Source organism: Caretta caretta, chromosome 4 (assembly GCF_965140235.1).
Source record: "Caretta caretta isolate rCarCar2 chromosome 4, rCarCar1.hap1, whole genome shotgun sequence".
In the NCBI taxonomy this organism is placed as follows: domain Eukaryota; kingdom Metazoa; phylum Chordata; order Testudines; family Cheloniidae; genus Caretta; species Caretta caretta.
Window position 1 is genome coordinate 153,244,586 of NC_134209.1, and position 25,665 is coordinate 153,270,250.

The 25,665-nt window shown below is 52.1% G+C and overlaps 1 protein-coding gene across 3 annotated transcripts in view; it reads right to left on the reverse strand.

Moving 5' to 3' along the window:
- Window positions 1-335: 335 nt before the first annotated feature.
- C4H2orf81 (chromosome 4 C2orf81 homolog) overlaps window positions 336-25,665 on the reverse strand; it is a 28,942-nt gene continuing 3,612 nt past the window's right edge. For 2 of the 3 annotated variants that reach the window (XM_075128195.1, XM_048846510.2), the window contains exons 2-4: window positions 24,212-24,439; window positions 22,933-23,145; window positions 15,855-17,983 (exon numbers count right to left, since the gene is read on the reverse strand). In XM_075128195.1, coding sequence (XP_074984296.1) covers window positions 16,934-17,983; window positions 22,933-23,145; window positions 24,212-24,436 — 1,488 coding nt within the window. In that variant the 5' untranslated portion in view covers window positions 24,437-24,439 and the 3' untranslated portion in view covers window positions 15,855-16,933. Of the gene's footprint in view, window positions 2,178-15,854; window positions 17,984-22,932; window positions 23,146-24,211; window positions 24,440-25,665 lie in introns of those variants that run through there. The other variant, XR_012668260.1, reaches the window with a different exon arrangement.

A 25,665-nucleotide genomic window follows, 5' to 3' on the forward strand; every position in this document is an offset into this window, starting at 1 on the left:
GAATACCATGGATCTACTGTTGTGACAAAAATTGCGTTGTGTTTTATGTTTTGTCTTGTGTTGTTTGTCTTGTTGCTACCATTGTTGTGTATTGAAAATGACCAATGTTGCAGAAGGGCAGAGGTCAAGGAATGCCAGTCTGTTAACAGGGAAACATCCTCAGGTAGCAAACACCATATTAGAAAGGATTGGTTTTGGAGCAGGAATTATAAATACCGAGACTTAGAGGTAATTAAGAATAAGTTAAGTTCCTTGACACAAACTGCAAGATAGTCTCATTCACAAGCAGGCAGATACTACTGTGGATTTGCAAAAACAACAAGGAGTACTTGTGGCACCTTAGAGACTAACAAATTTATTTGGGCATAAGCTTTCGTGGGCTAAAACCCACTTCATCAGATGTGTGGAGTGGAAAATACAGTAGAAAGATATATATACACACACACACACACACACACACAGAGTACATGAAAAGATGGGGGTTGCCTTACCAATTCTAATGAGACAATTCAATTAAAGTGCTCTTATCAGCATGAGGAAAAATCACTTGTGGTGCTAATCAGAATGGCCCATTTCAAACAGTTGACAAGAAGGTGTGAGTAATGGTGGGGGGAAAATTAGCATGGGGAAATAGTTTTTAGTTTCTGTATTCACTGTGAAAATCTAAAAGCAAGGGCACAGTGGGACAGAGATCTCCGCATTAAAATGATTGTGATGGAAAAGTCCCTCCAGCAGTCTGTCTCAGGAGACACCAACAACTCAATCACAGGCCAGCAAAACTTCTCACGAGGGCAATGCTCAGCCTTCCAATACCTCAAAGAAGCAAGCTTCGACCTCCCCGAAACGGATCTGTAGCGAAGTGACGACTCACCGGCGCAACACCTCCTGCTGGTCATCAGGGAATTAGCTCTTCTCCAGCATACAGAGTGCCCTCTGCAGGCTGGTGTCTTTCCTGCCGCTGGCCCCGTGTCTCTCTGGAACCCTGGTGCCCTTTACCTCAGGGTTCTGCTCCCCGCAGTACCCCCGCACTCTGGGTCTCCCCTCCCAGGGGAGCCCCCAACCCTCTAAACCCACCTTGCCTCCGTGACTACTGCCAGTCACCATCTAGCCCCCGCTCACTGGGGCAGACTGCAGTCTGTAATGGCCACTCATCGTGGGCAAGGGGGTTGGACCAGCTGCCTCTGCCTATCCCTGGGCTGCCCCTCTCCAGTCCCAGTACCTGCTTAGGCCTTTAACAAGGCCTCAGCCTGGGGAGTTGCCAGGCTGGAGCTCCCCAGCTCCTCTTGGCCTTCCCCAGCCCTGCTCAGCCTTGGGTACCTTGTGCTCCCAGGCAGCCAGGTCCTTCCCACTCCAAGGCTGGAAAGAGTCTGACCCAGCTCCTCCCTGCGCCCTTATATCAGGGCCACCACTGTGGCCTGATTGGGTGTGGCCCCAACTGTGGCCGCTTCCCCAGTCCGCCTGTCTTTTCCCCCAGGAGCGGGGTAACTGCCCCGCAACAATGGCACATTTGTGAAGCCCTCGTTGCTGCTGCTGCCATGCGTCTGTTACACTTGTGGGGAAGGCGTGTGGGTGAGGCAGGACCCAGGGAGACATGGCTTCAGCTTCTAGCTCTGCTCCGGGCTTTGTGTCACCTCTGGGCCTTGCGCCAACACACCTCCTGGAATCCAGGGCCTTGGGTAGGCCCAGAGCTGGGTGACATGGGGAAAGCAGGATCCCACTGCACCCAGCTCCCCCAGCCTCTGGGACATATGTGGGGAGAGGTCTCTGCTCTCTGGGGCAGACAGGAAAGAGGGCAGAGTGCAGTGGTGATGCAGGAGAGGCAGCAGGATGCAGCACAGTGAGGGAGGAGAGGCACCTGGTAGTAAGGTGTGGTTGTTCCCATTGCATCCTCCTCTGGCAAACAGCATGTCAAGCTCCCACCTGCTGAGTGCAGCTGTCAAATATAAAGGGAAGGGTAACAACCTTTATTTATGCAGTAGCATAAAATCCCTCCTGGCCAGATGTACCGAGGGGGTTAAGGAGCTCAAATAACCTGGTTGGCACCTGACCAAAAGGACTCATAAGGAAAGAAGATACTTTCAAATTCTATGGGGGGAGGTTTTGTTTGTGCTCTGTTTGTTCCCTCTCTGGATGGAGGGAGAGAGACGAGGCAGGTAAAACATCTCCTGAAAACATACCTGAAATGATACAGAAATTGTAAGTAAGGGCAAGGAAATGTAAGTTTAAATATATTAGATTATCTTTTGGTTTAGCTTGTGAATTTTCCCTATGCTAAGAGGGAGTTTCATTCCTGTTTTTTGTAACTATGAAGCTGAACCCAGAGGGGAATCCTCTGTGTTTAAATCTTTATTACCCTGTAAAATTACCTTCCATCCTCATTTTGCAGGTGTGATTCTTTTAATTTCTTTAAATAAAGTTCTTCCTTTAAGAACCTGTTTGATTTTCAGTGTCCTAGAGACAAAGGGTCTGATCGGTACTCACATTATTCTCAAGCCTCCACAGGAAAGGGGGTGAAGAGGCTTGGGGGAATATTTTGGGGGGGGGGGGAACAGGGACTCCAAGTGACCCTTTTCCTGAATTTCTGTGTAAATCACTTGGTGGTGGCAGCAATACCATCCAAGGACAAGGAAAGAAATTTGTACCTTGGGGAAGTTTTAACCTAAGCTGGTAGAAAACAAGTTTAGGGGGTCTTTCATGCAGGTCCTCATGTCTGTACCCCAGAGTTCAGAGTGGGGAGAGAACCCTGACAGCAGGAAATAAACAAACAGTGTTGGCAGATGCTCCATTGCCTGCTGCAAGACAAACAGTGCCCCCGGGTTGGGGGGAATATCGCTCCTCACTCCCACTCCCTCCAGCTGAGGTGATGCTGACCATGGTCTGTCCCTGTCTGCTCCGACTGCCAGCCGTGGTCCACTCCCTCAGGTCAGCACAGGCTTGATCAAACATGGCAGCACCTTAACACAGACAGGTCCTCAGGTGCCTTGGCGGGAAGGAGCCTCGTCTCAGGAGAAGCCAGAGGCAGGTGGAGCTGCCAGATGTGAGGCACCTCTTGCCCTTCCTGGTTTTAAACAACTTTTGCAACCTCATTGTCATGCTGGCTTGCGGATTTCTGCTCTGTTCTGTTGCTGTCACATGCTCACACACGTACCCCACTGTGGAGAAGCCAGCGCCCACCCGCCCCAGAGATCACATGGGCCAGCGTCCTCACAGCTGACTGTAAGTGGATGGTCTGGGGGGACCCAGAGCCATGGGGCAGGTCTGTGGCTAAGACCTTCACCATGTGAGGTGGGTTTGGACCCTCAGCTGCTCCCAGATTCTCAGGTGGTGACACTGGCCAAGGGCTCTGGAGAGGGGTAACTCACCGCTGGCAGCCCCCCTCGTGGCTGGGTGCACAGTAGCAGGGTCTACTCCTCTGGGCTGGCGCTCCTGCTTACAGCCCCTTTAGCCAAGTGGTGGCCCATATCTTCTTGGGATTCGCCCTCTGGCCGGGTCATGTGCAGCCAGGTAAATCAAGTCCCACACAACCACATTCTGGGAGATCCATCCTAGGTCTACAGCCTGACCTCAGCTTCCAGTCCATATCTCCAGGGGGTCCTTGGTAGACAATAGTGGAAGCCAGGCCTGCCCTCTGCTCTGGGTTCCAGCCCAGGGACCCTGGAGCAAGCAGCTAAAGTCTGTCTATTCAGCTCCCCTGTATCCACCCTGGGCTAGTTCCCACCTTGGCCTGTCTCTGGGCCTGTCTTACAGCCCCTTCCTGGTCTCACTTGTTACTAGCAGCTCTGTGTTCTCAGGGAACCAGGGCACAGTACCCAGCCTGTCTGATTCACAAAAGGCCTTCCCCCCACCAGCCTCTGCTTGAGCCCAAACCAATGAGAAGAAAGACTTACAAAAAGCAATGAAAAGGCCATGAGAAACACACCTAAATCCCTGGGATAAGGGTGACAGGATTAAGGCAACTCCCCTAGCCTCATTTGCATAGAAGATGGGGCAGGGAGTCATGTCCATTAACAAAGAACAGAGAATAGAGATTCCAAGGCAAAAGCCACACGGAACTCTGGGACCAGCGAAGCAGGGAAGCACTGCATGATGGGAGATCTCTGCTCCAGATGTTAATGAGCCTACGCCTGCACACATCCAGCTCAGTAGTTATCAGACCAATTCTAATAATAAATCCTTTATTGGTATCCAAAATACTGACAGGTTTCAGAGTAACAGCCGTGTTAGTCTGTATTCTCAAAGAAAAGGAGACTAACTGGTTAGTCTCTAAGGTGCCACAAGTACTCCTTTTCTTTGAGGATAGAGACTAACACGGCTGTTACTCTGAAACCTGTCAGTATGCAAGGCACTGCATTTAGCCGTATGGAGTGGAAATCTATCAACTGCATGATAAAAACTTGTACAGATACAGACAGACATCATCTTCCTTTCCAAATGCAAACAGATGGACATCGTACCAAAAGGACCGAAGGTAAAAAAATCCATTACAATCTACATACCACACAGACTATGCTGACAGCTTGTGCCACACGCTCTCAAAGAAACTGCGGAATCACCTGATCAACATCCTCTACAGCAAACAGGGAAAGATTAAGAATGAGCTCTCAAAAATGGATACTCTCATAAAAATTCAACCTTCCACACAAACTTCCTCGTGGCTGGACTTTACTAAAAGTAGACAAGCCATTTACAACACACACTTTGCTTCTCTACAAAAGAAAAAGGACACTAAACTTCTAAACTACTACATGCCACAAGGGGCCACAGCAATGGTTCCCTCAACCCACCCAGCAATATTGTTAACCTATCCAACTATACTCTCAGCCCAGCAGAAGCAGCTGTCCTATCTCAGGGCCTCTCCTTCTGCCCCTCCACCCCCACGAACATGATACAGTTCTGTGGTGACCTAGAATCCTATTTTCAACATCTCCGACTCAAGGAATATTCCCAACTCATCTCTGAACAACATACTAACCCACAAAGACCTCCCTACCAACACTACAAAAAGAAGGATTCTAGGTGGACTCCTCCTGAAGGTCGAAACAGCAGACTGGACTTCTACATAGAGTGCTTCTGCTGACGTGCACGGGCAGAAATTGTGGAAAAGCAGCATCACTTGCCCCATAACCTCAGCTGTGCTGAGCACAATGCCATCCACAGCCTCAGAAACAACTCTGACATCATAATCAAAAAGGCTGACAAAGGAGGTGCTGTCGTCATCATGAATAGGTTGGAATATGAACAAGAGGCTGCTCGGCAGGTCTCCAACACCACTTTCTACAAGCCATTACCCTCTGATCCCACTGAGAGTTACCAAAAGAAACTACAGCATTTACTCAAGAAACTTTTTTCAAATTGGTTAGTCTCTAAGGTGCCACAAGTACTCCTTTTCTTTTTGCAAAATACTGAAGCTCCCTAATTGCATTGTGAGCTCCCTCCAAGGAACACCGCTCATAGCCAGGAATGATCAGTTCCCATTGTTTAGCCTGAACTAAACAACTTTGGTTTCCTCCCTCGAGCCATCAGTTTACCCATAAACAAATCTAGTGTTCTCCCTTGAACCATTATTCTTTCCCCATTCGCTCTGCAGCGACGCTCCTCATCCCTAAACTAAAGATCCCTGCAGTGCCCAAAAATCCTGTGGAGTTTGCTCATCAAGTTGGTTACAACCAGGCCAATTGTAATGTGGAAGTGGGGATAGGGACCTGCTGAACCTGGGGCACAGGAGGGTGGCAGTTTGGAAGTGCTGCTCAACCCGGCCTGCTGAGTCCAGGGACATATAAGGGGTCAGCTTGGGAGCGCTGATTGACCCAGTCCTCTTAGACACACTCTGTTAATATGTGCGTGTGTCCGATTCTGGGGCTGGAGGAACTCAGCCTTGGGGAACCGAGGTCCTGCAGGATAGCTCCATTGGGAGGGGACTTGCAGCAGGGAAAATCAGAGCGCCGTATGAGAACACAAGTGACACAAGCAGCACATTGACAGAATTACAGAAACCGCCTTCTCCCCCAGAAGAGTAACCCTAATAAATGAGCATACCCCAAAGTAATGGGCAAAGCTGGTAGCACACTCCTCCACAGAGCCCACAAGGAAAGGAAATGAGCTACAGTGAGCAAAGCGAATGTAAAGGGCTTAGGCCAGGTCTACCTGCCCCCAGGGGGCTCTGGAATAGGGCTGCCAGCTTTCTAACCACACAAACCCAAATACCCTTGCCCCACCCCACCCCTTTCCTGAGACCCCCTGCTCAGCCCATCCCCCCCTCACTCTCCCCCACCATCACCAGGCTCAGTCAATGGGTTAGGGGGGTGAGAGCTCCAGCTGGGGGTGTGGGTTCCAGGGTGAGGCCAAAAATGAGGGGCTCAGGGTGGGAAAGGGGCTCCAGGCTGGGGCAGGAGTTGGAGTGTGGGAGGGGTGAGGACTCTGGCTGGCAGTGCGGGATCTGGGGTGGGGCCAGGGATGAGGGGTTTGGGGTGCAGGAAAGGGCTCATGGCTGAGGCAGGGGGTTGGGGTGTGGCAGGGGGTGAGCAGTATCTGTTCTGGGGGGGAGTTTGAGTGCAGGATGAGGCTCAGGGCGGGGACAGGAGGTTGGGGTGCAGCAGGAGGTGAAGGGTGCGGGCTTTGGCCAAGTGGCTCCTAGAAGCAATTGATACGTGGGGCTCCTTGGCTTAGGGGCAGCCAGCTGGCTCTGTGCGCAGCCCCTGCTTGCGGACACCACTCCCATTGGCTGCAGTTCCCAGAGTGGGCGCCCAGGTTGGGGCACAGGGCAGCGCACGGAGACCCCCTAGCCACCCTTGCATGTAGGAGCTGGACATGCCAGAGCCACGTAGAGCCAGGGCAGGTAGGGATCCTGCCTTAGCCCCGCTGCTCCGCCAACTGGACTTTGGCTTATTAAAATCTCCCAGATTGCCTATAATAGTCATGGGGAGATTGAGGCCATGTAAGAGGACTCGGCCGGGGCTTGTCCCTCTGCGGGGTGGTGGGACACCACACTGCCTCCCTACACCCTCTCTGCTGGGTTGGGGAATACCCAGTCTATGGCCCAGACCTTCAGGCAGGGCCCCGCAAGCAGTACAATGTCAGCCCCAGCCCTGGGTCAGGGCAGACAGCAAACAAATAGTCACAGGCTCAGGCCCTTAGGCAGGGACTGAGCAAATAGTTCACCAGCAAACCCCAGGCTCCAGGCTTTGAGTGACCGGGGAGAGGGCCACCCGCGAGGGGGATGGCAGGGGGACACAGGCCCACCCACTCCCCTGCATCCCAGCCCAGGACCCTAGCAGGGGCAGAAGACCCGCTGCTGGATCAGTGGGGATCCTGGCCACAACACACTGACATGGGCTCTGGCGGTGCTGCAGCCAGACTAGGGTCAGCTGCCCCCAGGCTACTTCCGGACTCCCCCTCGTAGGATACCTGGGTCAGGGTGGTGTCCTCAGAGGGTTCCTGCACCATGGGTTCCTCCGGGTAGCTGGCAAGGGGTAGGCTTGGCAGCTCCTCTGGGTGGCCAGCGATGGTTAGGCTGGGCGGCTCCTCCATGCACCGGTTGGCGTCAGGCATTAGCTGATCCGGCCAGTCCTTGGGTTAGCTGCAGATTGCTGAGGTCTGCCAAGCCAGGCCATAGACATCTGACCCCTCCAACAGCTGCCACCAAAGTGAGCTCTGGGGTTGGGCTTTTATACTTCCTGTCCTGTGCCTTGACCTCTGGGGGGCGGGCACAGGATCCACTGGCTCCGCCCACTTTGGTGTCTGGGGAGGGGTGGGGCACCACACCGCCTTGCTACAGGCCGATTCTTGGAGACTCCTGGCCAATCCGGGAGAGTTGTCAACCCTACTCCAGTGTCTAGTAGTCTCAGGATAGACCCTGCCCCTAATCCAGCCCAGCCTTCCTTCACAGGGTTAGCACTACAGGGCCACTCCCTCACCCGGTCAGCAACTGCTGAGCTGGACTATTCTTCTTTTAACTGGTCCCTCCAGCCTGACGCCCCCCGCAGGTGTAATAGGGCCGAGCGGATTGAGCCCACCGGCTCTTATTAACCCCCTTCCAGCCAGCATGGGGACTGTGTCCCCCCATCACATCATCCCGGCCTGGTCCACCATTTCCCTGGACGGTGGGCTGCAATATCCAGGCCTTGTCTCCTGCAGAGTGGCTCACTGAAATGCACTCCATGGGCTCCTCTGACGCTTGGGAAGGTAAAGCTGGTGCAGAGCAGAGCAGCTTTCTGGGGTGACTGATCTCTGGCTAACCCGCCTCTGGATGTGACTGTCATGCCCACGATCTCTGCAATAGGATGGTGTTGGAGGTCGGTCTTGGGTCACTGGAGCTGGCAGTGTAAACATGTGTGTCACATTGCTGGCTGCACCCTTGACCTCCCCTGCTGCCAGCACTGGGGACTAAAATCCTGCTCCCACTCAGTACAGCCTTGTGGCTGCCACCTCTCACAGCCCCGGTGAGCTGAACTCCCTCCCTAGACCGAAGAAGAGAAGCAGAGATTCTCCACAATGGTTATTCCAACTTGAACAGTGTTGGGAGCAGCCGCTGCACCCTTAGGAGGCTCACACAGGGATTGGGAACTTTGCCCTGCTACCTACCCCAAAGAGCAGCTGTGTAGGGAGCCCCCCAGAGCTCTGCCCCAGCTAGGGAGCGGTTCAGCTGAACCAGTGAGAATATTTTTGTAAATTTCGGCACTGCCCTGAGACCCTGTTATAAGCCATTCCTTGAGGTCAAGCTCGACCTGTGGGCACCACCTCTTCCAGATTCCCAGTCCACATTCCACAACCTCCATACTGCACCCTCGGCCATGGGAAGAAAGAAAGGATTTAGTGCAACAGGTGCAGCAGCTTGCTTGTCTCCACTCCACTGTTATAAGCGCTGCTCATTTTCTCTCCCTGGTCGTTAAATTCCACGTTTGGTACTGAATCTCCCTTAGCGGCTACTCTACTCTCAATCCTCTGGGTCGTTTTACAGTTCGGGTTTGGAGCTTTGTATGTTTTCTTTCCCTTCACTTTGCACATCAGCCTCACGTTTGATCAGAGCTAAACCAAAGAATTGCAGAATCAAAGAAAGAGCAAAGAAAAACATCAAGCAGCTCCCCAGTGTCTGGGGAGGGGCAGGCTTTTGCTGTTAGTCCAGTTGGCCAAAAAAGTCTCTGGGAACGCCTGGCCTAGGGATAGTTTTTGTACTGGTTGAACTATTTGGGTTAGCGGTGTGATTTATATTTTTACCAAACTAGTTATGCCAGATGTGAATGCAGTCCTAGCGGCCTGGAGGCACATTATACCACTAAAGTGTTATTGCCCTTCCCATCCAGGAAGAGCGGTGCTACTCTGGGAGCCTTTGCTCTGGTATAAGGGGGTTGATACTAGCGGGGTTGTACGGGAGTAACGAGACCAGCGTTGTATAACTTGTCTGTAGACCAGTGATTCCAGTCCTGGATGGTCCAAGATGATCAGGAGGAATCACGGCTATGAATGGCTATATGGCCATGACAGAAGCCGCTCTGCACAGACCACAGTCTGAGCCTTGTGACCAGGGGATAAATACAGCTAACGTCCTGGTGCAGGACAGAGAGTGCTCCTTTGAGTTCTTACATATGATCATCATGTCTCACAGAAAGTTATAGAAAGGCTCTCATGGGATGCAAGAATTTGAGGATCGAAGCACAGTAGTGCCAGTCAATATGGTTTTTGGAAAACAGATTCTGTCGGACAAACTTGCTGTTGTTTTTTAATGAGATTACTAGTCTAGTCTGTGACGCTGGCTTACCAGGTGCCAGCTCTTGCCAAGGTCCCATGTCTGAACTGAACACTGACAAATAAATGGCCTGAATCAGCCTGGCGTTAGGGTTGTTAAAACGGGTACTAGGATTATAAGAATGTGTCCAATGTTCAGACGTTAGTGGATGCTGGTGAGTTGCTGCCAGCATGTCTACACTGGCAGACTGACAGCGCTGGCAGTTCCAGCACCACTCAGAGAGCACAGAAGGGAAACCGCTCTCGTGTGTTCACACTGTCAGCTGCCCACGCAATAGCATGTTCACACTCGGGGCACTTGCTGCGCTATTCGGAGCGGTGCACTCTGGGCAGCTATCCCACCGAGCACCTCTTTCTCTTCTGCCGCTAACAGTTGTGGGAAGGCAGAGGGGGTTGCAGGGCACCCTGGGTCCTGTCCCAATGCCCCGTGATGCATTGCTTCGCATCTCAGCAATCCCTGTGCTTCCATCCACATTTGGCGCCATCTTCCAATGGTCTGTGTACTGCGCGCTCTGCCTCTTCGGGCTGCAGGAACAGATCCCGAGCTGCTGACCAGGATGCTGCTCGCTCTGACCAACACGTCACGAGTGGCAGTGGAGTAATTCCTTCAACTACGAAGGCAAGAGGAGTGTGACACTGATCTCGCCACGCATAGTAGCTACGACACGAGGTTGCTTGTGGCATTCACGGAGGTGCTGACCACAGTGGAACGCTGCTTTTCAGCTTGGGGAACAAGTGCTGAGTGGTGGGATCACATCGTCATGCACGTCTGGGATGATGAGCAGTGGCTGCAGAACTTTCGTATGAGGAAAACCACATTCACGGGACTGTGTGATGAGTTCGCCCCCGCCCTGCGGCGCGGGGACACAAGAATGAGAGCTGCCCTGCTGTTGGAGAAGCGCATGGTGACTGCACTGTGGAAGCTGGCTACTCCAGACTGCTGCCGATTGGTCGCTAATCAGTTTGGAATGGGAAAGTCAAGTTGGACTTGTGTTGATGGAAGTGTGCAGGGCCATTAATTGCATCCTGCTCCAAAAGACCGTGACTGTGGGCATCGTGCATGACATTGTAGATGGCTGTACAGAAATGGGCTTCCCCAACTGCGGAGGGGCGATAGACGGCACGCATGTTCTAGTTCTGGCACCAGACCATCTAGGCTCCAAGTACATTCATCACAAGGGGTATTTCTCAGTGGTTCTCCAGGCGCTTGTGGATCACCATGGGCGTTTCACGGACATTAACGCAGGCTGGTCCGGAAAGGTGCATCTTTCGGAACACTGGCCCGTTCAAGAAGCTGCAAGCAGGAACTTTCTCCATAGATCAGAAGATCACTGTAGGGGGACGTTGAAATGCTCATTGTGATCTGGGAGACCCCACCTACCCCTTAATGCCATGGCTTATGAAGCCATTCATGAGGCAACTTGACAGCAGCAAGGAGCGATTCAACAACAGGCTGAGCAAGTGCAGAATTATTGTTGAGTATGCTTTTGCCCATTTAAAAGCCCACTGGCGCTACCTGTATGGGAAGCTGGACCTGGCCGATGTACAACATTCCTATGCTTATAGCCACGTGCTGTACACTCCATAATATTTGTGAAGGGAAGAGTGAAAGCTTCACTCAGGGCTGGACCGCAGAGTCTCAGTGCCTGGAGGCTGAGTTTGAACAGCCAGAGACCAGGGCTATTAGAGAGGCCCAGTGCCGGGCCATAAGGATCAGGGATGCCTTGAGGCAGCAATTTGAAGCTGAAAGCCACTAATCTTTGTGGCTATGCTCAGGAGTGCGGTGCTTGTAATGTTAGGAGGTGATTGGTGCACATGATGCAATAAGGGGGTTTAACATAATTGTCTCTTGCTTTGCAGGGCTCTCTGTGCTTTCACTTAATAGAATAAAGATCGCTTTCAAACCAACACAACTATTTTATTAAAAGACAACAACTGGAGGAGAGAGTCAAACAAAGAAAATCATCAGCAGTGAGGGGGGCCTCCTCTCCTGTTTGCGCTTTGCCAAGATCCTACTACTGTGACTGGCTAGCCTCCTCTGGGGTAGAAAAGAGCTCCTGGCTGCATGTATCTCTGACCTCCGAGTCATCCTCTGCCTTTGGGTCCCCCTCCCTCTCCACATCCTCGTCCAAGATTTCCTCCTCCTGCCTCGGTCCACTCTCAACTGTCATGCGAGCCACCGAAGTATCCACAGTGGCCTTCACAGTGGAGGTGGGGTTGGCGCCGAGTATCACGTCTAGCTCTTTGCTCCTGCGCCTTGTGGTCAGCGTTCCGCAGCTCTTTCACTTTGACCTTGCACTGCCGTGTGTCCCAGTCATGGCCCCTTTCTGTCATACATCGTGAAATCTGTCCGTAGGGATCATAATTCCTATGGCGGGAGCAGAGCTGGGGCTGGACAGCCTCCTCTCCCTAAATGCCGATGAGGTCCAGCAGCTCAGCATAGCTCCAAGCGGGGGATTGCCCGGTGCGTGGAGCAGGCCTGGCCACCTGGAAAGATGCGCTGAGACCACTGCACGCATCACCGAGCAAACAGGAAGGGGACTTTCAAAATTCCCAAGGAATGTATGAGGTGGGGCTGACGGTTGGTCACCTGAAGGCAGGGCAGTAGAGTTCAAACAGATGACCAGAGGCGAGAACAGGCATTGAGGGACACCTCCCGGAGGCCGGTCACAGAGCTGTGATCGAGCAGGGTGTCTACGCTGGTACCGCAGTGCTGTAGCCATGGCGCAGAAAGCTCTACGCCTCTCGTCGTGGTGGGTTTTTTACAGCGCGACAACTGCGCAGTTTCTGCACACTCAGTGGCACAGCCGTGTGTACACCTCAGGAGATACAGCGCAGAAAGCTGCTTACCTGTGCAGAAACTTGCCAGTGTAGACAGGGCCTCACTTATAACATCTGTATCCCATATTGCAAGCTGATATTTAAGCATTTGTATTGTGAGCCTCTGTGACTGTGTAACTCACCAGACAGGAGAAGTAGTGTGAAGTACTGGTCTCCAACAGAAGGTGTTATGTCCTGCCCAAAAGGTAAGGTCCATCAATGCCAAATGGACTATTGAGGGACATTAAAGAGGACAAAATACTTTGTCGCTCTGCTCTCACTACCCCATGAGGATAAGTCATGCAAGTGGATTCTTCCCATCAGCTGAGTTCGCAGCTCAGAGCACATGGAATGAAAACACCTAATGTAAGATAAGTATAACATTAAAGAATTAAAGTGTTGTAAAGAAAGGCTCTTACTAGCAAATAGAAGGAAGGCCATGAAAATAATGAGTTATAAGGCCAAAAGGAATAAAGTAGGGAGGAAGTCTGGTCCAAAGAATAACTAATGAGATAAGGGGAAGGCTTCTGATTGATAAGGGTGACTGCAGATGGTTTTAAATCAAAGAGAGTCTGACTTAAAATGAGCCAACACGGCCCTTCCCCAACCCACCCACCAGTGCAGTGGATGCATCTGATGAAGTGAGCTGTAGCTCATGAAAGCTTATGCTCAAATAAATGTGTTAGTCTCTAACGTGCCACAAGTCCTCCTGTTCTTTTTGATCTAATAGGAGTGTTTCTAGTGGGTGCCACTGACATCTGTTCTTGCTTCACTGCTATTCAAGGTCTTTATCAATGATCTGGAAGAAAATATAAGCTTGTTGCTGGGAAGGTTTGAAGATGACACACAAATTGGTGGACTGTTAAATAATGACAGGTCAGTTCAACACAGTAATCTAGATACCATGGTAAGTCAGACTCACTTGAACTACCCTTGTTTTCATGCAACTACATGGAAGGTCATAGATCTAGATCCCACTTATTGATGGGGAGGCTCTATTTTGGAAATCGGTGACTCAGAAAGGGACCTGGGTGTCATCATGGATTACCAGCTCAACAGGTGCTCCCAGAACAACGCAGTGGCTATCAGAGAAAACGTGATCTGTGGGGGTATAAGCAGGAGACTATTGAGTCGAGGTAGTGCGATGTTAGTACCACCATATTGGCATTTTTGGGACCATTAACTGATACTGGCTCCGGTTCTGGTATCCACACTTTTAAAAGGATGTGGACAAATTGGAAAGGGTTCAGAACAGCGCTACAAGAACAATCCGAGGTCTGGAAAACCTGCCTCACAATCAGAGACTCAAGAAGCTCGATCTATTTACTTTACCCAAGAGATTGTTAAAAGGAGACTTGATCATAGCCAAGCATTACTTACATGGGGAGGAGATTTCTGATACCAGGAGACTCTATAACATAGCAGACAAAGGCAGAAAAAGATCCAATGGTTGCAAGCTGAAGCTAGACAAATTCAGAGTAGAAACGAGGCACATATTTGTTACACTGAGGGTAATTAACCATTGGAACAACTTCCGTACAGATGTGGTGGATTCTCCACCACTAAGTCTTTAAATCAAGATTGGATGGCTCTTTCTAAAAGGTCTGCTTTAGCTAACCCATGAGTTACAGGTGTGATGCAGGAATCACTGGGTGAAATCCAGTGGCCTGTGCTATGCCGGAGGTCAGACAATGATCGGAACTGTCCCTTCTGGCCTTGAAACACAAACTCCTGCAGCCTTCACTCTGCATTCTGCAACATGAAGCACCAGGCTCCTCCTTAACCATCTTGTAACCTCTTTCGAATCCACCCCATGCCCCAGGGCGGCCAGGGCCCCAAGCTAGGGAGAGTTACTCTTCCCAACCCTGGTATAGACTCCCAGGACCTAGGGATGCCCATGAGGAAGCACAGCTTTGAAGTCTTTAAATCAAGATTGGATGGCTCTTTCTAAAAGGTCTGCTTTAGCTAACCCATGAGTTACAGGTGTGATGCAGGAATCACTGGGTGAAATCCAGTGGCCTGTGCTATGCCGGAGGTCAGACAATGATCGGAACTGTCCCTTCTGGCCTTGAAACACAAACTCCTGCAGCCTTCACTCTGCATTCTGCAACATGAAGCACCAGGCTCCTCCTTAACCATCTTGTAACCTCTTTCGAATCCACCCCATGCCCCAGGGCGGCCAGGGCCCCAAGCTAGGGAGAGTTACTCTTCCCAACCCTGGTATAGACTCCCAGGACCTAGGCATGCCCATGAGGAAGCACAGCTTTGAATTTTCTGACTTTGACCTCTTGCAGGTTGCAGCCACAGCTTGCCCACAGCGGAGTTCTGTGCACTGCGTGGAGGATGCCCTGCGAATGGCATGATACAATGTGCTTTGCCATGGGTGGGCTCAGGGTGTGCATGGTAACCAGAGAAGCGAACTGAATTCCTGCCCGCAACCTCCAGTCCCTCCTCCACTCCCACCCACACAGCTAGAACATTGGCGGCTGTGATTGCAGAGCCATTGGCCATTATCTTTGAAAACTCGTGGCGAACGGGGGAAGTCCCGGATGACTGGAAAAAGGCTAATGTAGTGCCAATCTTTAAAAAAGGGAAGAAGGAGGATCCTGGGAACTACAGGCCAGTCAGCCTCACCTCAGTCCCTGGAAAAATCATGGAGCAGGTCCTCAAGGAATCAATCCTGAAGCACTTGCATGAGAGGAAAGTGATCAGGAACAGCCAGCATGGATTCACCAAGGGAAGGTCATGCCTGACTAATCTAATCGCCTTTTATGATGAGATTACTGGTTCTGTGGATGAAGGGAAAGCAGTGAATGTATTGTATCTTGACTTTAGCAAAGCTTTTGACACGGTCTCCCACAGTATTCTTGTCAGCAAGTTAAGGAAGTATGGGCTGGATGAATGCACTATAAGGTGGGTAGAAAGCTGGCTAGATTGTCGGGCTCAACGGGTAGTGATCAATGGCTCCATGTCTAGTTGGCAGCCGGTATCAAGTGGAGTGCCCCAAGGGTCGGTCCTGGGGCCGGTTTTGTTCAATATCTTCATAAATGATCTGGAGGATGGTGTGGATTGCACTCTCAGCAAATTTGCGGATGATACTAAACTGGGAGGAGTGGTAGATACGCTGGAGGGGAGGGATAGGATACAGAAGGACCTAGACAAATTGGAGGATTGGGCCAAAAGAAATCTGATGAGGTTCAATAAGGATAAGTGCAGGGTCCTGCACTTAGGACGGAAGAACCCAATGCACAGCTACAGACTAGGGACCGAATGGCTAGGCAGCAGTTCTGCGGAAAAGGACCTAGGGGTGACAGTGGACGAGAAGCTGGATATGAGTCAGCAGTGTGCCCTTGTTGCCAAGAAGGCCAATGGCATTTTGGGATGTATAAGTAGGGGCATAGCGAGCAGATTGAGGGACGTGATCGTTCCCCTCTATTCGACATTGGTGAGGCCTCATCTGGAGTACTGTGTCCAGTTTTGGGCCCCACACTTCAAGAAGGATGTGGATAAATTGGAGAGAGTCCAGCGAAGGGCAACAAAAATGATTAGGGGTCTAGAACACATGACTTATGAGGAGAGGCTGAGGGAGCTGGGATTGTTTAGCCTGCAGAAGAGAAGAATGAGGGGGGATTTGATAGCTGCTTTCAACTACCTGAAAGGGGGTTCCAAAGAGGATGGCTCTAGACTGTTCTCAATGGTAGCAGACGACAGAACGAGGAGTAATGGTCTCAAGTTGCAGTGGGGGAGGTTTAGATTGGATATTAGGAAAAACTTTTTCACTAAGAGGGTGGTGAAACACTGGAATGCGTTACCTAGGGAGGTGGTAGAATCTCCTTCCTTAGAGATTTTTAAGGTCAGGCTTGACAAAGCCCTGGCTGGGATGATTTAACTGGGAATTGGTCCTGCTTCGAGCAGGGGGTTGGACTAGATGACCTTCTGGGGTCCCTTCCAACCCTGATATTCTATGATTCTATGATTTCATTAAGCAATCATCCCTGCTGCAGCTGGGCGAGGTTATAGCAGGTAAATTAATAGCATCCAGGCGGCCTGTAGCCTTGGGGCCCAGGCTGTCCCCCCGGATGCTGCGGGGTCTCCTGGGTCAGAGGGGCTGGTCTGCAGGGAGGTGGAACCAAAGCAGGCAAGTGAATCATGCTGTGGGTGCTTGGGATTTATTGTTACCAAGAGCCAGGGAAGATGAGGAGGTCAGCGCAGGCAGGTCCCTCGTCACACGCACCAGCAGGTTACCACAGCCACGCAGCGAGACACCCCTGCACACCACACTGGCTGGAGAGGCTGGGGTTCTGTAACAGGCCATGCGATGGTACGGCACACCAGCCCAGTCCCAGAGGGGAGGGCAGGGAGCATGCTGCACTTACAAGTGCTCTGGCCCCGATGACATGAGGGATGTGAGCAGAGCTGCTGGCTGGACCTGGGGCATGTGATCACAGATGAGCTGCTCCACAGCAACGGCGGGAAGGGGCAGTCTGGCGCGGATGAGCCTGAGCTTTCTTTGGAAGACCCCTTCCCCTCCCTCTTCATAGAGTGCACCATGGTGGGGCCCACACTTCACACTGCTGCTGTCCCTGATTGCCACTCCTGGGGCCAGCTCAATAGAGTCCAGCAGGTTGCTGGGCTTCCAGTAGACATGGCTGCTGGGTTCAAGGCTTTTCCCTTTGGAAGGCAAATGCGGTGCTCTCTTGTCTGCGTGGCTCTGACAGAAAGCCTGGGCCAGCCCACCACTCCGCATGGGCCCCGTGTCCTGGAGCAGCTTAGTGCTAATGAGCTCTCCCACCCCTGGCCCTTGGGCTGCATGGCGACGGGACTTCGTACTCCTCTGGCCACGCCCGGAGACAGTTTTGAGAACTTCCTGCCGCTTGGCCTCAACATCTGGATCCAGCACCTCCACCTGGGGCTTGATCCAGCACTTGGGTAGACGGGCTGGGTCCAGCTTGGGCATGGCAATGACTGTACCAAACTCATTGTACATCACATCCTTGATCTTGGGGGGCCTGCCCGTCTGGATCTTCAGCAGGTTGCTGCAGGACATGGGCAGGAGCTGGTGAAGGCTGCAAAGATCCTCCTGTGGTGATTCCTCAGGCAGGGTCTGTGAGAGCTGCTGCCGGAGAAGCTCCTTCTCAGTCTCCTGTAGGGGCCTGGCCATGCTCTTAAGGCTGGCTGAGTGCAGCAGTCCTCGATGGGGCCTGTATGCTTTTCTGGTCTTAGGCAAGGGGGGTGGGGCTGGGGCTGGGGCTGGGGCTGGCTGGGAAAGCAGATTCTGGGGCCTGGATGACTTTGCAGACTTGACCCCCTCCTCCTGAGAAGGCTGTTCGGACAGGGTGCCTGCTGGCACCTCGGGGGATCCTGTGTAGAACCGCATCTCCTCATGGGAAAGTGTTTCCTCGGGGAGTTTGTCCAAAGACACCTGTTGGAAATAGCCATTAATGTAAAGAGAAAGCCTCAGCTTCACACGCCAGAGTGGCCACCACACCCAGGACAAGCTGTTGCCCACTCAGTAGCAGGGCCTGAAGGCCATTTCTTCATACCCCAGCAAATGGGTGGAAGGCAAGAGCCAGGCCATAGTGCAGGGGGTGTTTGGGGTCAAGGTCTTCAGTGTCAGAGAGGGAGCTGGTTGGTGAGGTCATGCTGGCACATCACTCCTCCCGCGCCTCTCCCAGTGGACAGCCTTGGCAGAATGAAGGGCTGAACTGACTCTGCTGTTCACCCTGAACCTCCTCTATACCCCTCCTGCCCAAGCAGCTCCAAGAGATGTTCCACCGAGAGACATCCTGCGACTGTCGCAAGATCCGACAGCAAACAAATCCCTTTCAGTGCACGCAGCAACAAATGGGAATGAGCTGGGCCCCGGATCATTCCTGTTCCTTTCTAACACATCAGCATCCTGCAACACTGCAGCCCATATTCTTCATAGTGGTATCAGTACAATAGGATTATGGCATAATTATGATGCATATTACGCAAGACAGATCATGTAGGATGTCACGAAAAGGTTAAGATTGCCTGAATATGATTATCCTATTTGTATGCATGAATCATTTTTGTACCTGAAGTTATAAATACTGACTATGTGTCTGTACTTCAAATGTAGTTACACCTGGGTAATGCCCACTAGACAAGATGCTTTCAGTCTAGAAAGCGGGTGGGGCAGGGCCTATTCAGGGTAATGGGTCATTAGGAAAAACAATAGGCCTTAGGAGAAGGTTATGCCCCATCTTGGGAGCGTTCCTGAGAATGCTACAGACAGCCTACATGTCTACTATGACTCTACAAGGACACGTGACCAGGCCACATGACGCTGGTCCGCACCTTGGGATGTCAGTGTTTTTCCACAGACTGGTCTGCTAACCAAGCTTGGAAACAAAGGGTCCCGCCATATGCTAAATCTATATAAGGCAGGGAGTGACATCATCTGGGGTTCTTCACAAGAAGACTCCTTGAAACACCTGAGGAACAAAGACTGAAATGGGGGAAGTGCTGGACCCAGGATAAAGGGATTTCTAGCCTGTGTATGAATGATCTGGGGATAGGGCCCTCCTTAGGCATATGCAGCTTATGCGGCTGCGTAGGGCACCCGAAAATGTGGGGCACTACCGGGACAGCAGGTAAGAGCGGGTCGGCTCCCGCACACCCAGCGCGCGCTGCAGCCTCCTTAGGCAGGGGCTGTATTCACAGAGCCGAATGCTCCAGCACCGTGCGCTCTGTGTGAGGGGGAGGGTACGGGGGTCTCTGCGGGGAACTCAGACTCTCCGCCGGTGTGAGGTGGGCCGGGCAGCTCGGTATCCTTTGCTGCCTCGTCTCTCCCCCCCACGTTGCGAGCCCAGGCTGCCGCAGCATCTGCTGCATACAAAGCTCGGTGTGTGTCAGCAATGGGGGGGTTCTTCTGGGGGTCCGTGGGCGGCAGTGGTCACTGTGCCCCACGTCGGGCACACGGGCACCAGTTTAATAATACTGCATAGGCCCCCATAAATCCCAAGGATGGCCCTGCCCAGGTTTTCCAAGCTGTAAAGCAAGTGCAGCTTGCCCCTTAAGACTCTGCATAGAATCATAGAATCATAGAATCATAGAATATCAGGGTTGGAAGGGACCCCAGAAGGTCATCTAGTCCAACCCCCTGCTCAAAGCAGGACCAATTCCCAGTTAAATCATCCCAGCCAGGGCTTTGTCAAGCCTGACCTTAAAAACCTCTAAGGAAGGAGATTCTACCACCTCCCTAGGTAAAGCATTCCAGTGTTTCACCACCCTCCTAGTGAAAAAGTTTTTCCTAATATCCAATCTAAACCTCCCCCACTGCAACTTGAGACCATTACTCCTCGTTCTGTCATCTGCTACAATTGAGAACAGTCTAGAGCCATCCTCTTTGGAACCCCCTTTTAGGTAGTTGAAAGCAGCTATCAAATCCCCCCTCATTCTTCTCTTCTGCAGGCTAAACAATCCCAGCTCCCTCAGCCTCTCCTCATAACTCATGTGTTCCAGTCCCCTAATCATTTTTGTTGCCCTTCGCTGGACTCTCTCCAATTTATCCACATCCTTCTTGAAGTGTGGGGCCCAAAACTGGACACAGTACTCCAGATGAGGCCTCACCAATGTCGAATAGAGGGGAACGATCACGTCCCTCGATCTGCTCGCTATGCCCCTACTTATACATCCCAAAATGCCATTGGCCTTCTTGGCAACAAGGGCACACTGCTGACTCATATCCAGCTTCTCGTCCACTGTCACCCCTAGGTCCTTTTCCGCAGAACTGCTGCCTAGCCATTTGGTCCCTAGTCTGTAGCTGTGCATTGGGTTCTTCCGTCCTAAGTGCAGGACCCTGCACTTATCCTTATTGAACCTCATCAGATTTCTTTTGGCCCAATCCTCCAATTTGTCTAGGTCTTTCTGTATCCTATCCCTCCCCTCCAGCGTATCTACCACTCCTCCCAGTTTAGTATCATCCGCAAATTTGCTGAGAGTGCAATCCACACCATCCTCCAGATCATTTATGAAGATATTGAACAAAACCGGCCCCAGGACTGACCCTTGGGGTACTCCACTTGATACCGGCTGCCAACTAGATATGGAGCCATTGATCACTACCCGTTGAGCCCTACAATCTAGCCAGCTTTCTACCCACCTTGTAGTGCATTCATCCAGCCCAATAGATGCAGCCTGCTTGTATAATTTTTCGGTGAGAATCTGCTAATTCATATCCAATCTACCTAATATATTAAGCTCAGTTTGCATTTTTTGTTTATTTAATAGGTAATCTGCTTTGATCTGTTTGCTATCACTTATAATCACGTAAAATCTATCTTTTGTAGTGAATAAATTTATTTTATGTTTTAATCCAAACCAGTGAGCTTTGACTGGAGTGCTTGGGGAAAATCTCTGCTTGGTTACCACAAGTGTGCATTGTTCTCTTCACACTGAGAGAGAGGCGGACTGGGTATTAAACCCATATACTGGCCAGATTTGACCAGGGCAGGACAGTACTGCTCTGGGTCCTAGGCTGGGAAGCTGGTAGTTAGAGGGCCTGTGTGTAACTGCAGCTGGGTGTGTCCCTACCTGTGTGAAGGCTGGAGGGGTTTGGACATCGTCACAGCAGCCCAGTGTGAGAGGGAGCCCAGGCTGGTGGGTCAGAGGGCTCAGTGGCACTCCAGTTCCAGGTGGCAGCCCAGGGGGAACCTGTCACACGTCCCTCCATTGGCTTTGAAACACACACCGAGCTTTGTATGCAGCAGATGCTGCGGCAGCCCGGGCTCGCAACGTGGGGGGGAGAGACGAGGCAGCAAAGGATACCGAGCTGCCCGACCCACCTCACACCGGCGGAGAGTCTGAGTTCCCCGCAGAGACCCCCGTACCCTCCCCCTCACACAGAGCGCACGGTGCTGGAGCATTCGGCTCTGTGAATACAGCCCCTGCCTAAGGAGGCTGCAGCGCGCGCTGGGTGTGCGGGAGCCGACCCGCTCTTACCTGCTGTCCCGGTAGTGCCCCATTTCAAAGCTCTATTGACAATGGGTCTCTGGCACATGGGACCTGTTGGAAGGGCTGTAGGACCAGCAGGAGCTAGGAAGGAAGTATTTACACTCATACAGACATGCCATGTTGACTGACTGTCCCATGGTGGCAGGGCATTAAGGGGTCACCGCCTGCTCTGATGCACACCCAAATCTCAGCATGTCTGTGGGAACCTCACTGGCTTGGCTCGTGGGAGTGGATGAGCTACCTCACTGAGAAGGGAAGGGGGGAAAGCCTATCATCCATGGGAGGGGTAGGCATACCAGTGCAATTTCTAGGGGTCAGATGACCACAGCACAAAGCCCAGCATTGCTGGACACGCTTATTGACTGGCTTGGTAGAGAGGGGGTGGCTGGAACTCCTCATCCATGGACAAAATCTCAGAGGCTGTTTGGCTCAAGGTGAAGCATCACATGCCGAGACAGGTTGTCTCTGCAGGCAGCTCCATACTGAAGAAGGCACTTGCCGGATCCACAGGCTGCAAGGGCACCCTAGTTTCCTGGAAGCTGGGGGATGGGCTGATGATTTTTTCCATGGCATTCATCCCTGTAGGTTCCAAGCCTCACCGTGTCAGGGCACTTGTCCTCCCAACACCCCGGTGAGTACCGTATGGAAGCTCTCGCCCCATTGTACAGATGGGAAAAGAAGTCCAGAGAGATTAGGTGATTCACCCAAGGCCGCCCAGGGACCTTGTGGCAGAACAGGGATCTCCGAAGTCCAAATCCAATGCCTTAGCCACACAGATGTCCTTCCTCTCTAGGCAGAGATCCTCAGGAGGGACCCTCACACCTCTGCTCCAAGGCATTGAATAGGTGAGACAAGGCCCGGCATCCTGGCTAGTAGCTGCATGGGGCACAGCTCCACCAGAGTCTAAGCCAGACTCTCCTACAGCTTCTTGCACTCTGAGGGGCAGAGTACTGGGCGCAGCGAAGAGAACTCAGCAAACCACTGCTGCCACTGGGAGTGGGGAACTGGACTGTGCTTCTCTAATCCCAAGAGGCCGGGAGGACTTTCTCCAGTGAGCAATGGCTTAAAGGGGCAGGTGGTCAGGAGGCCTTACAAGGCTGTGACCGTGATTCTGTCTTTCAAGGCTGTCTCTCTGGCCTGAAGTCCAGGACTCACGCCCAGCAGGACTGGTCCTGTATCTCCATGGACTCCTCCGTGGTGGAGCTCCAAGCAGAATCTGGCCCTAGAGTACTAATCGGATTGAAGGCAGTTTCAGGTCTCGTCTCTTGAGCCCTGCCAGGCCCAGAATGCCTCTGTCAGGACAAGCACTCAGGAGCAGCCTGCTTCCTTCCCCCACCCCCCACTGGTCCAGAGCCAGTGCTCCCAAGGTAAGCCCTGGTGCTAGAGTACCTCTCTCCCCTGCGGTAACAGGGTCAGACTGGTTCGCATAACGGGAACTGAGCCTTGTGCCCACGAGTCTGTGACACAGGCCACTGGCTCCTCCTCCTCCTGCCAGGTGGCATCTTCTTCCACGGTGGCCTCCCCCTCATCCCGCGCCAGGAAGCGCCATTCGGCAATCTGCAGGATGGCATCCCGCGCCTGGCTGACGGTGAATGGGATGCACTGGGAAAGCAGAGCAGAGACAGAATGAGCCCAGCACCACCCACTTGCTTCCTGACTTTGGCTAGGAGTGAGGCAGGAGACCAAGACTCCATCCCAACTCCCATAGGCACACCCCACCCATCAGTGTGCCCTTGCTGTCCATGCCACCTCTGACTTTGGCCCACTGAATCTAAGGTAGTCCAAGCTGGTGCAGCTCACGTGCTGAGTCAGAAGAGAGGCGTGTGGCCAGGGAGGTGACTGTCAGGATGGGTACCCCTTCCAACTAAGCAATCTGCAGATAGTAAAATAATCCATGTTGCACGAAGCTCAGCACCCCAGAGCACTGACGCAGTCCCACCCCTGGAGAGCAGAGGCTACTATCTCCATAATGGAGCTGAGAGGAGAGTTGAAGGCCAGGAGGGAGATGCCCATTCTATTTGGGGTACCAGACCATACCCATCACCATGGTATCTGAGTGCCTAATGGCTGAGGGCAGGAGCTGAGTGTGACTCGGGGTGTACTCAGCCTGGGAGCCGGTGGATGGGAGCATGAAGACTTCTGTGTAAGCAAAGAGATTTCCCCTGGGGTTCCAGGAGCTCTCAGCCTGAGGGAGAGGGATACAAATCCAGCTTCGAGCAAGGAGCTGGGCAGCCAAGGCAGGGTCATACAGAGGCCACTGCAACAGGAAATCTTGCCCCATCCCCTCCAGAAGCTCCATTTCTAGTGGCCACAGGAAGGATCCGTCCTGGATCCCTGCTCTGCTTTCCTTCCTCTCCATGAAGCAAGCAGCAGCATAGAGCCGCTCCGGGTCAGATGGCCTGGTCCCTCTGGACCAATACCTTTCCCTGAACCCTTCCATCTGTTACCATAGGGCTTGGTTTCACACAGCCAGTTTTCTCAGTGGCTCCCTACAGAATGAACGCAGAAGAATGGCCCTGCGGCTGGGGCCATTCAGAAGTAGCCAGAACAAAGCCCTGGAGAGTAGCCTGTAAGGAACAGTCCTGCCCTGAGCCCAAAGCTGGGACCAAAGAGAGCTGTACCATCTACCACTTAGATTCCATGGAAAGCCGCGGCCTGGCATGCTCACCTGCCGAGCCAGGTACACTTTATAGCACTCATCCATCACTTGGTTTATCATCCCTGCCAGGATATCTCCCACTCCATCCTCTCCTTCCTCCATGGTGACCAGGGAGATCCATTCCGACTCAGAGAGGCGCCCTGGAATGATATCCACTTGAGGGATGGGTACCGTGGGGGGGCGTGACTTCTCCGCCCGCGACTTGGAGAGAGGCACACGGTCCCGGGACGTCATTTTCTGCAGGGAAATATGATAATGCCCGTCAGCACCATCCCATTAGCACTGTACCCATAAGAACATAACATAAGAAAGGCTGTGCTGGGTCAGACCAAAGGTCCATCTAGCCCAGTATCCTGTCTTCCGACAGTGGCCAGTGCCAGGTGCCCCAGAGGGAATGAACAGAACAGGCAATCACCAAGTGATCCATCCCCTGTCGCCCATTCCCAGCTGCTGGCAAAGATGCTGGGATACCATCCCTGCCCATCCTGACTAACAGCCATTGATGGACCTCTCCTTCATGAATGTATCTAGTTCTTTTTTGAACCCTGTTATAGTTTTGGCCTTCACAACATCCTCTGGCAAAGAGTTCCACAGACTGACTGTGTGTTGTGTGAAAAAATACTTCCTTTTGTTTGTTTTAAACCTGCTGCCTATTAATTTCATTGGGTAACCTTTTGTTATGAGAAGGAGTAAATAACACTTCCTTATTTACTTTCTCCATACCAGTCATGATTTTATAGACCTCTATCATATCCTCCCTTAGTCGCCTCTTTTTCAAGCTGAAAAGTCCCAGTCTTATTAATCTCTCCTCATACAAAAGCTGTTCCATACCCCTAATCATTTTTGTTGCCCTTTTCTGAATCTTTTCCAATTCCAATATATCTTTTTTGAGATGGGGCGACCACATCCGCAGGCAGTATTCAAGACTTGTGCGCACCATAGATTTATACAGAGGCAACATGATATTTTCTGTCTTATTATCTATCCCTTTCCTAATGATTCCCAACATTCTGTTCGCTTTTTGACGGCCGCTGCACATTGAGTGGATGTTTTCAGAGAACTCCCCACAATGACTCTAAGATCTTTCTTGAGTGGTAACAGCTCATTTAGACCCCCATCATTTTATATGGGGTCTACCCAGGGCAATGAGCAACATGGGGCTAGACAGGGCCACCAGCTGGGGATAACACTGAGTGAAGGACCAAGCCAGTATGGCCTACAGGCCCCATGCAGTTCCTAGCACTGTACACTGTGCTTTAAAATGGATGCTACGGCCACAGGGACTGTGAGCACGTTATGCTCCAAAGGCAATGCCCTGATGCCTCTCCCATCCACTCCTCACAGGGACACCAGGGACTGGTGACAAGGATCTGTGCAGGGGTTCATGTGAGTGTCGTTCCGGTATCTGGGAGACAGCAAGTTCTAATGGTTAGAGCAGGGGTCTGGGAGTCAGGACGCCTGGG